Source organism: Trachemys scripta, chromosome 2 (assembly GCF_013100865.1).
Source record: "Trachemys scripta elegans isolate TJP31775 chromosome 2, CAS_Tse_1.0, whole genome shotgun sequence".
Lineage (NCBI taxonomy): Eukaryota > Metazoa > Chordata > Testudines > Emydidae > Trachemys > Trachemys scripta.
The window spans coordinates 77,485,268-77,497,359 of NC_048299.1; the positions used below are offsets into that span (position 1 = coordinate 77,485,268).

The following is a 12,092-nucleotide window of genomic DNA, read 5'->3' on the forward strand; positions in this document are numbered from 1 at the left end:
AGCAGTTTCAGCCTGAGAGAGACTAGATTTGGCCCTCTATATTGAGGATTTAGCAAGATTTGGTCCACTGAATCCTGGTAAAGACTCTTAATGATTTCATCGACATACATCATCCTTTTACTGCACTATTTTTCATACTTGAGTGAATTCATTTTGTACTTAACGTACAGTACTTGGAGCACTGTGTAACAGTGCTCAGAGTATTATGGAAGAACAGAGTGACGTTGTTCACACTGCCAACATATGAGGTCCATCAACATTCTTGTTAGGATTGAAGAGTTTTTAACAGAGCTATTCAATTAGGCTCCAAAGCTGACACTTGATATATGACACTTACAAATAAAATCATTTGGCCATTTCTGAGCATGAAGAATGCAAAAAGAAAACAGGATTCAGTTTTGAGTTGGCATGGCTTTCCAACCCCTTAGATCCCAGGAAATGAATTCCCCAGTCTGCTGAATATGGGAGGCACCTGTATGCACACACACACTTTTTACACCCATGAGGAGGCCTATTGAAGTCAATGGGCTGTGACAGACCCAGACCAGTGGGGTACAGGAGGCTGGTAGAGGACAAATATACTGGTCACTGGATGAGTAGTTTTCTGTTCCCTGAGTGACCAGAGCAGGGGCTGCACTAGAGTAATCAGGAACCTGCTAGAACCAGTTAAGGCAGGCAGGCTAATTAGGACACCTGGAGCCAATTAAGAAAGAGCTGCTAGAATCAATTAAGGCAGGCTAATCAGGGCACCTGGGTTTTAAAAAGGAGCTCACTTCCGTTTGTGGTGGGAGTTGGGAGCAAGAGGCACAAGGAGCTGAGAGGGAGTGCGAGTGCTACTGGAGGACTGAGAAGCACAAGTGTTATTGACACCGGGAGGAAGGTCCTGTGGTGAGAATAAGGAAGGTGTTTGGAGGAGGCCATGGGGAAGTAGCCCAGGGAGTTGTAGCTGTCATGCAGCTGTTACAGGAGGCACTATAGACAGCTGCAGTCCACAGGGCCCTGGGCTGGAACCTGGAGTAGAGGGCAGGCCTGGGTTCCCCCCCCCCCAAACCTCCCAATTGACCTGGACTGTGGGCTCTCCCAGAGGGGAAGGTCTCTGGGCTGTTCCCCAACCCACATGGTGAATCTCTGAGGCAAGAAAATCGCCAATAAGCGCAGGACCCACCAAGATAGAGGAGGAACTTTGTCACGTGGCCTTATGTACATAAAAATACATGTGCTTCAATATTTATCAGACCAGGGCCTAAATGCTCCAGCATCTTTCAACATAACAGCATATTTGATGCATATATTAAAAAAAAATATCTTGTGCCTTCAAGTAATTGTTTTTTTGATTTGTCAGGACTCTCCTCAGTTGTCATGTTAGGGCAACATCACATTCTTCCAACTCACCTTTTCTTATTTTAAAATTATTATACATAATCCCACATCTAAAAATATTGGATGCCTTGTAAATTGCTCAGTGTGGTTTTTTTTTTTTTTAGTTACTTTACATAGAAAAGAGATGGATTGTCAGGAAAGAAAACAGATTTTTCCACTTATTAATTAATATCTGCTAAATTCCAGAGTGAGACCTCATTAAGCTATATTTTGCTAACTTTCTGTCTGAGCATCTAAAAGCTATAGGGACAAATTCTGCCCTGACTTACATCTTGTGAAAATCAATGGGAGGTCAGTGTCTGACTGCCTTTTGTGCTTTCAAAAATCTCCCCTCTCAAAAATAAAATGTACCTCACCTCCATGCTGCAGTTTTGTTGACTGCTTTCTTTTGTCACAGTTCATAAATAGTATCTTTCATTTCTGCACAGGATACTACAATCTAGTTTTGGTGTCAAATGTTCACACTCAAAGCTCTGTCTTGATATTTTAGCAGTGTGTGTAGATGCATTTGTGTTCATTGTTGAGATGAACCATTGTTTTATCGAGGAAAAGCACATAGTATGTACAGCAGTGGTCCCCAAGCTTTTTACCTCATGCCCCCCCGCCCTTACCCCTGTCTGCGCCCCCTCCCCCGAGCCAGGAGTGGGGCTGTGGTTCCGGGAGCGGGGGGACTCGGACAGGGTACAGGATAAGGGAAGCCAAGGCTGGGGCCACAGCTTGGTGCGGGGGCAGAGCTGAGGCTGGCAGCCTGGGGTTGGGGGCCACAGCCAAGAGCAGAGCCCCAGGCCAGCAGTCACGGCTAAGAGCGGAGCCCTGGGCGTGGGGTCGGCGGCCGAGACCCCGGGCACAGTGAGGGGGACGGGGCCAGGAGCAGAGCTGAGTGCCGCTCCCTGCCCGGGTCCCAGCTGCACCTTGCAGCCTAGGTGGATAGACACATGTTAGCTCTGCTTGAGCTAGTGCACTTGAGCTAGAAGTGTGGACCTCGTGGCATGGGTTAGCCACCTGAGTACGGACCCAGGGAGTAGGACAGGCTTATACTCCGGTAGCTAGCCCAAGCCATTTCACATTCCACAACCTCCGCACTATTTCTAGTGTACTAGCTTGAGCAGAGCAGGTGTGTGCATGTCCATCTACCTGGGCTGGGAGGCATGCTCCCAGTTGTGGTGTAGCCCTATCTGTAGTATTAGTGTATGGACTCTCACAAGGATGGGGCAGATCATTGTTAAAGACTGTCATATTTTCTGAATCCTATTTTAAAAAGTCCATGGTAGAGACACAAGTCACCATTTAAACTGGAGACACGTGGCTTCAGACCTAGTGCCCATCCATAGCTTTCAGCACCAACATTTTCAGCTTCTGCCTCTCAAGCTAACCGAGAGCCTCCTGTAGTGTTATACCTAGCTCTTACGCAGTATGTTTTATTATAGATCTCAATGTGCTTTACAAAAGAGGTAAGTATCATTATGCCCATTTTACAACCAGAGCATGGAGAGGTGATGGTCAGTGGCAGAGTCAGAAATAGAACACAGGTCTCCTATCCACTAGGACTCGCTGGCTCTTGCAGTATTTAGACTTGTATCTTCTTAGTGTCTGATTACATTGCCCTCTGGTGGATGGAGCTCTAATACACTTTGGGCATTCTATCACTATAGGACAGTAAAAAGAACAGGAGTACTTGTGGCACCTTAGAGACTAACAAATTTATTAGAGCATAAGCTTTCGTGGACAGCAGCCCACTTCTTCGGATGCATATAGAGTGGAACATATATTGAGGATATATATATATATATATATATATATATATACACACACACATACAGAGAGCATAAACAGGTGGGAGTTGTCTTACCAACTCAGAGGCCAATTAAGTAAGAGAAAAACAACTTCTGAAGTGATAATCAAGCTAGCCCAGTACAGACAGTTTGATAAGAAGTGTGAGAATACTTACAAGGGGAGATAGATTCAATGTTTGTAATGGCTCAGCCATTCCCAGTCCTTATTCAATCCTGAGTTGATTGTGTCTAGTTTGCATATCAATTCCAGCTCAGCAGTCTCTCGTTGGAGTCTGTTTTTGAAGTTTTTCTGTTGTAAGATAGCCACCCGCAGGTCTGACATTGAATGGCCAGACCGGTTAAAGTGTTCTCCCACTGGTTTTTGAGTATTATGATTCCTGATGTCAGATTTGTGTCCATTAATTCTTTTGTGTAGAGACTGTCCGGTTTGGCCAATGTACATGGCAGAGGGGCATTGCTGGCACATGATGGAGCCCCTGATGGTATGGCTGATGTGATTAGGTCCTATGATGATGTCACTTGAATAGATATGTGGACAGAGTTGGCATCGGGCTTTGTTACAAGGATAGGTTCCTGGGTATATGACAGTAGTACATATACACACTGGGCAGTACACTGTTTATTCCCCCATATAGATGATGCTGTGCCTTGAGCAGCTGAAGTCCATATCCAAAAAAAGGGGAACCTCTCCTTAGCTACAGCATGTGTGCATACCGACATGCCATGGTTAATATCTGAACTGTACATGTAGCATTAGGGATAGAAACTAGGATCTTCAGAGGTTCGCCTTTAGTTCAATGGGTAGCTTCTGCTGGTGGAGCAGAGGAGCTATGGTTTAGATGGCAATTATGGAGTTCTGTGTTTTGCGAACATGGAATGAACCCAGACTGACTGTTGCCCAGAGCTGCTTGAGCTCTGTTTAAACGAGGAAGAGGTGGGTCCATAATGGAGTTAGAGCTGGTTGAAATATTTTTTTCATTAAAAAATGGCTTTTAAACCAAAACACTTTCTCTGGTTTTCAACCATATAAAGCTTTCGGTTTGAAGTAGTTTTCAAAAACGAGTTTTTGTAATTGACAATTTTTGAAAGCCAAAGTTTTTGATTTTTGGTTCTGTTTTGTATTGGAAAAAAAAATTATGGCCTCAAAGAATGAAGTGTCAGTCCTGTTACTTCCTCTGACTGGGCTACAAGGGTTATAAATCCTAATATCAGGCAACATTGATTCAGAATTAGCTTAAATGATAGAGGTATATGGTTTTTTTGGAGAGGAAGACCAGAGGTTCTAGCTCTGACTGGGCTACAAGGGTTATAAATCCTAATATCAGGCAACATTGATTCAGAATTAGCTTAAATGATAGAGGTATATGTTTTTTTTTTGGAGAGGAAGACCAGAGGTTCTAGCTCTGCTGTTTTATGTGCAGCATAGCTGGCAACTCTGTCCTTTGTTACAAATTAAGGAAAATCCAGAAAAAACCCAATCCAAGGGGGATGATTTTCTGTACAGTCAAGGGTGTGGCCAAAGGTTGTTATACATGCAACTTCCAAAATTAACAGGCGTTATATCATAACACACTTCACCTTATGTGTTCAGAGCAATGTTTCAGAAAAGTTCTGGGGCACTATCTCCAGAATCCAAAACAAATCTTCATTCTTCCCTTTTAAATTGTTCTCCTGCAGCTTGGCACGAAATATTAGCCATATGATCACTGGACTATCTGCCTTGACCTCTGAGTATGTGCTGTCAGAAAAATTTCCCTGCATTTCACTGAGTGGTGCTCCATTGGTATTCCTGTCTGTTGGAAGCATCTCATTGTTCTACAGTAGTATATTTTTCACTTTGATCAAGTGTCTTGCTAAAGCACATTCTTTCTTTTTGGTTAGGGGTGGAGAGCAAGATACTAGTTGGGGCTTATCTGTGAAGTTTATTTACTTTATTTCAGAAGTGAAAAGCATTCGCTAACATCTGTGTCAGTCACTAGAAGGTATCAAGCAATTAAAAAATTAATCACGATTAATTGCGCACTTAAAAAAATTAATTGCTCTGTTAATAATAGAATACCATTTATTTAAATATTTTTGGATGTTTTCTACATTTTCAAATATATTTATTTCAATTACAACACAGAATACAAAGTAGAGTGCTCACTTTATTTCTGATTAAATATTTGCACTGTAAAAAAAATAGTATTTTTCAATTAATCTATAATACAAGTACTGTAGTGCAATCTCTTTATCATGAAAGTTGAACTTACAAACGTAGAATTATGTACAAAAAAAATGCATTCAAAAACAAAACAATATAAAACTTTAGAGCCTACAAGTCCACTCAGTCTTACTTCTTGTGCAGCCAAATCGCTAAGACAAACAAGTTTTACATTTATGGGAGATAATGCTGCCTGCTTCTTATTTACAATGTCACCTGAAAGTGAGAACAGGCGTTCGCATGGCACGGTTGTAGCCGGCATCACAAGATATTTACATGCCAGGTGCACTAAAGATTCATGTCCCTTGATGCTTCAACCACCATTCCAGAGGACATGGGTCCATGCTGCCGACGGGTTCTGCTCGATAATGATCCAAAGCAGTGCGGACCAATGCATATTCATTTTCATCATCTGAGTCGGATGCCACCAGCATTTTCTTTTTTGGTGGTTCGGGTTCTGTAGTTTCTGCATCAGAGTGTTGCTCTTTTAAGACTTCTGAAAGCATGCTCCACACCTCGTCCCTCTCAGATTTTGGAAGGCACTTCAGATTCTTAAATCTTGGGTCAAGTGCTGTAGCTATCTTTAGAAATTTCGCATTGGTATCTTCTATGCATTTTGTCAAATCTGCAGTGAAAGTGTTCTTAAAACGAACAACATGCTGGGTCATCATCGAAAACTGCTATAACGTGAAATATATGGCAGAATGCGTGTAGAACAGAGCAGGAGACATGCAATTCTCTCCCAAGGAGTTCAGTCACAAATTTAATTAACACTTTTTTTTTTTAAATGAGCGTCATCAACATAGAAGCATGTCCTTTGGAATGGTGGCCAAAGCATGAAGGGGCATACGAACGTTTAGTATAACTGGCACGTAATACCTTGCAATTCCGGCTACAAAAGTGCCAAGCAAACGTCTATTCTCATTTTCAGGTGACATTGTAAATAAGAAGCGGGCAGCATTATCTCCTGTAAACATACTTGTTTCTCTTAACCACTGACTGTACAAGAAGTAGGACTGAGTGGACTTGTAGGCTCTAAAGTTTTACATTGTTTTGTTTCTGAGTGCAGTTATGTAACAAAAAAAATTGACATTTGTAAGTTGCTCTTTCACGATAAAGAGATTGCACTACAGTATTTGTATGAGGTGAATTGAAATACTATTCCTTTTATCAGTTTTACAGTGCAAATATTTGTAATAAAAATAATATAAAGTGAGCAATGTACACTTTGTATTCCGTGTTGTAATTGAAATCAACGTATTTGAAAATATAGAGAAACATCCAAAATATTTAATCAATTTCAAGTGGTATTCTATTATTTAACAGTGCGATTAAAACTGCGATTAATCACCATTAATTTTTGAGTTAATTTTATGAGTTAATTGTGATTAATTGACAGCTCTAGTTATTTGTATTAGTCTTATACACTGTATTTTAAAGTCAATTTGTTGACCTCCTGTATAGACAGCAAAGCATCCTGAGTGAGCATGAGTGGAGGGCTAAGGCAGTTTAGGGTGGGGAAACGACAATGAGGCAGTTCTAAGCTGTATGGGTTACGTGGCTTGTGATCAACTAGTGTGTGGTAGGGCAGGAGGAAAAAGTGTTACTACTTCGGTGGTGGTTTTGGTTTTTTGTTTTGTATTAAAAAAAAATTTTTTTTTAAATATCTCCTATATCTTCCGCCCCGCCCCCCACAGGGCTCGGGCTGGGTATCCTTTAGTACGGAATTTGTATAAAATCAAAATAACTAATCCCAGCAATGTCCAGGGACCCCAATGGAAGTTATAATGCAGCATCTTCCTTGATGCTCATGAGTCCCATTCTACAGAGATTTCACTTTTCAATGGTGAGAAATTACTCCCAAGTGAATTAACATAAAAATGGCTTTTAATAGTGCTCTCATAGGAGACTGTGTGCCCCCCCCACACACTGCTGGCTGGAAGGCTTAAAACTGCAAGGATTAAAATGGATTAATTTGGTGTTCAAGAAGTGCAAAACACTTGGCTCAGGGGGTTGGTTATAGACTATGGAGCATTTCCCTTCAAGAATGCAGGTTCTAATGCAGACCAGGTTAGTACTGCCATCTAGTGGTGGACAATGGCCTCTTAAAAATTAATTGGTTTTCTCAGTGCATTTCTAGTGGGCAAGCATCCACAAGGTAGTTGACAATTTCAGCAAATGGAGACATGGCAGCAGTGTGGTTCCTGCAAGCTATAGTGGCGTAAAGGTACATCAGCAGAACAGGGTAATGGCTTGTATTGTTTCTGTTACCTGGATTAGAGATAAACAGATGAATTCACATTGCTGGTGTTGTGAATCTGCACTTTTCATGAGCTAATAGTCACTTACTGGGAGGTGGGAAGGGCAAAAGCCTACAGAAAACCCCAAATTCCACATGTACAGGAAATGAAAATTCAAACATCCATATAAAAGTTAAAACAGAGGGTTGACTGTACTGGGTCAAAATTGGAAGCCTAATAATACTGTAGTTTCAAAACTGTGTTCTTTTGAATTTGCCCATGTTAGAGAGTTTGAGTGTTTTGCACTTCTCAGACACTGTAGATAAAAGGCAAGATTTTCAAAATGACCAGTGATTTTGGGTGTCTCAATTTCTCTGTGCCCAACTTTAGACATGTTAAAGAGATCTGAGTTTCAGAAAGTGTTGAGCCATCCGCCTGCTCAAAAAATCAGATCTCTTTAAGGCATCTCCAGTTGGGCATCCAAAAACAGACACCCTAAATCACTACTGATGCTTTACAATCTTAGCCAAAGAACAAGGAGGCTAAAAACCCCAGCAGGCTCACAACGAAGTGGGCAGCTGTTTGGGAGTGGGGGCTTGTGGGGGGGGAAAAAAATTGAAAATATGTTTTAATTGCAACCTCCTAGGGGTATACTCTAAATCTTCTATTGGCCGAGCACATTGGGCACACCAGGGCCTCCTCAGATCCCTCCCCACCAGCTACCTATGTGCCACCTTCCCATTCCCATCTATTTCAGGGACTCCTCCCACCCCCTCAACCACATGTTAGGGGCTCTGTGTGATGCCTATTTCCCCCTTCTACCACATGCCAGGAGCCCACCACAGATCTTGCAGCCCAGGGGGTGGGAAACTATGGTGGCTTTAAACCATCTTTTCACCTCCATATCCTGGGCTGCTCCAGGGGTTAGAGTAGCTCAATTACAGCGTCGCCTGCAGGTGACTGAGTGGCAGCACTGCCTGGAATCTACATGCTCCAGCCCTGCCCAGGACACACCCCTCCTCCTACTCCCTGGCCTGGCCCTTATGGTAGGGTCAGAAGGCAACCTTACAGCTGCCTTCCTGAGTTCCCACACTGGCGGAATCCTCCCCCAATAAGAACTGGGGCTTTCAGAGCTCCTTTAGGCTCTCTTTCACTTGTCCCCTCCTTTAGGCTCTCCCCTTCTTGATTTCTTAGAGAAGGAGGTGAAGATTAAAGTTAATCATGAACTTTTCTGCTGCACTATAACTTAATGCTTTGGCATCTTCCTAAGGCTCTCGCTGCAATCTCTTTACCTAATATATGTGTGCCTGACAAATTATAATGAACAAACTTGAAAAATACCATAAGTTTGAGTAAGGAAAGCATGAGTACATAATAATATGGATTTTAGTCTGTACTACTTTGGTTTTCATTTCAATACCTTTCTGTGTCCTTTCCTCCAGGTGTTCTAGTGATCTTGGTACTGACAGAAGAGCTGGTGTTTGCTGTTCAGATACTGCCTCCGAGTGTATCATCGTCTCAGGGCCTCCTGACAGACACTACCACTATCACAGCTATGGGGATAACACCTCAACACAAAGGCCATCGCACGATAGGACCTGTTCCCACAACTACTCATTCAACTCTTCACTCAGCTCACCCAATGGAGACACCTGCCCCTACCATTGACCAGAAGCAAGCAACCAGCAGCCATCCTGTTGGCAAAATGGAAACATATCACTTATACAACCAGAGTGCTTTGTATTCAGGACAGACCCGCCCAAAGGGGAAAATATTTCAGATTTTCAAAGGCAACTTCACAGAATCTACAGAGCCTTACCTAAAGACAGCACTGCACTCTCCCTTTCCTACTTTGAGGCGCCCATTCACTAACCACCCATTTCAGCCCCAGATTGCAGCCTCCAATGATCCCAATAGTACTGGGCCAGCAACTACGACAGACTCAAGCTCTTCTCTTCACAGCAACACCTTGGAAGGCCTTAAAAAAGCAGAGTGGGTAAATGGAACATGGCTAGTTATGCAGAGAGCAGATCTTACCACGCCAACAGCTGGCCCATCGACTGATCCCAAAACAGGGTCGGTGCCTTTTAAACCCACACACTATGATGTATGGGATATCCTGAGCAAAAATAACTCTTGGGTAACCTTGAGTCCAAGTACAAATGTACCTTTGTTTGCCAGCCCTGGAACTGCAACAGCAGCAGGTCATTCAGTTCAGACCAGTTTTGATGTCAACATTTCATCACCTACAATGGGAAACCCTAAAGGAACCTCCATGACACCGCACACTATGGTGAATAATGCTACTTTATCCAACAGGGCTCTCTCCACAGCATCCACCACAAGGTTGGCCGGCTCCATTTCAACAGCTGGTTCCACAGCAACGGGAAACTTTCTAAACAGACTGGTGCCTGCTGGAACCTGGAAGCCTGGCATGCCCGGGAATATTTCCCATGTCACTGAGGGGGATAAACCCCAGCACAGAGCAACTATTTGTCTCACCAAGGTGGACATTGCCTGGATCATTCTGGCTATCAGTGTACCTATATCTTCATGTTGTGAGTTAATTGCTTCTTTTCTTTTTTCCTTTCTTGAGATACAAAATGTGTGCAAGCCCAATGGGATAAGTATTGGCTGGGGACTTACACTGCAAATGCTAACAAATTCATGTGGGATTGCTTGTCGTCTATGTTTAGAGAAATAGATCAGAGAATGTGTTAAGTAGCCAAGACTAGAACACTGGCCTCTCAGCTCCAAAATGCAGGCTAAACACTTGAGCTAAAGGCAAACTCCCTTTGCAGGGATTAATAAGCAAGTCAGTTATCTTCTCTGTGGGCCATTCACTAGAGAGTACCATGACTCATCCAGTCACTCACAAAGTCTAGACATTACAGGTCTTGGTGAATTCTCTATCACTGGCAATTTTTAAATCAAGATTGGATGTTTTTTTAAAATATATGCTCTAGGAATTATCTTTTGGGGCAGTTCTATGGCCATTCAGGAAATCAGACTAGATGATCACAGCAGTCCCTTCTGGCTGTGGAATCTATCAATAGTACCTCAGCAGGAAATAGAGTGCCCTGACAGCACACACACTGGGTGACACAAGCAATATGAGACAATATACACTGTGATGTCCTACTATACGCAGAGCTGAGATGGAGGTTCCACCAAACTGATCACACATGCATAGTTAAGTGGGTCCATCAACAGTGCAAATAAGTGTCGAACAGTTACAGGAATATAAACATCTGCCAGCAACCATGGCTCCTGAGTGTTAACCCTGTTATGTTATATACAAGCTGTATTTAGACCAAATTTTGTTACTAATTACAAATTTGGTTAAAATGGTAGTGGAGACAGGGCCTACATCAGGCGGATTGCTAAAATAATGTTGGAACTGAAGTAAGTGTGTGTGTGTGAGAGAGAAGCAAGTATAATAAAAATGCAATTTTTTTTTAAAGGGCCAATATATCATGATCTGCTAAAGCTAGAAACATTTATGTGGACCAGTAGAAAGTCTGTCCAGACCAGAAAATATTTTCAAGCACTGGTCTTGAAGTAGAGCTCAGAAAGAAAAGTATATTAAAGCCCTGGATAAAGCATCTGGCTGAGTGCTAACAGCAAGCTGAATCTAGAGTGTCTTTTTGAAGGACTTCTGATTATCAATTTGTTTCTTACAGTAAAATAGTTTAACACAGTGTAATGTGTTCATATAACTACATTTGTACATCTCTTATATTGCAAGCTGTGATTTCAACAAGTTATGTATTGTTTTGAATTTGGCCTACATCAGTAGTGAGAGGGCAACATTCTCAAATGCAGATAGGGACTAAAGAGCCTAAGTCCCATTGACTTTTCATTACTTAGGAGCCAAAGGCCCAGATCCTCCAAAGTGTTAGTGAGAGTTAGGCACCTAAACACCTTGAAGGCTCTGGGCTTAAATCTACATACAAAAAGTTGTGCTGTTTTAACTACACTGATATAATTAAAGTGGTACAATGCCCCCTAAGGGTGGATGCAGTTATATTAACATCTATGTACTTATAATGGCACAGCTTATTCCCCTAAGGGAAAGGGAATAAACTGTATCAGTAAAATGCACCTTTATACACCTAAACTGCATCTACACTATGTTGTTGTTTGTTTAACTGGTACAGCTCAAAACCCACCACATCCCTACCTCACAATTATACTGGTACAAACTGCTTGTAGATGAGGTCTAAGTTGCTGTTGAAACATTTTACCCAGAGAACTTTTAACACTTGGTGGCCACCTTTCAGATAATTTTCTAGCAGACAGCTGTCCTCCTGCCAAATCCACTGTAGCACCTGCTCCGCTTATTTTCAGCCTCAACCAGAAAGTCAGTGGCTGTAATGGGCATGAAAAATCATCTCTCCGAGTCAGGGTCGAGGCACATTGGTGGGATAACATGAGGAAACTTGCTCAAGCTGTACCTGCTGCATGGATAATTAG

The 12,092-nt window shown here is 42.4% G+C and overlaps 1 protein-coding gene across 4 annotated transcripts in view; it reads left to right on the plus strand.

Annotated features, from left to right (window-relative positions):
• TMEM108 (transmembrane protein 108) overlaps positions 1-12,092 on the plus strand; it is a 273,314-nt gene that overhangs the window by 247,101 nt on the left and 14,121 nt on the right. For all 4 annotated transcript variants that reach the window (XM_034760933.1, XM_034760936.1, XM_034760935.1 and 1 more), the window contains one exon: positions 9,059-10,174. In XM_034760933.1, coding sequence (XP_034616824.1) covers positions 9,059-10,174 — 1,116 coding nt within the window. The remainder of the gene's footprint in view (positions 1-9,058; positions 10,175-12,092) is intronic.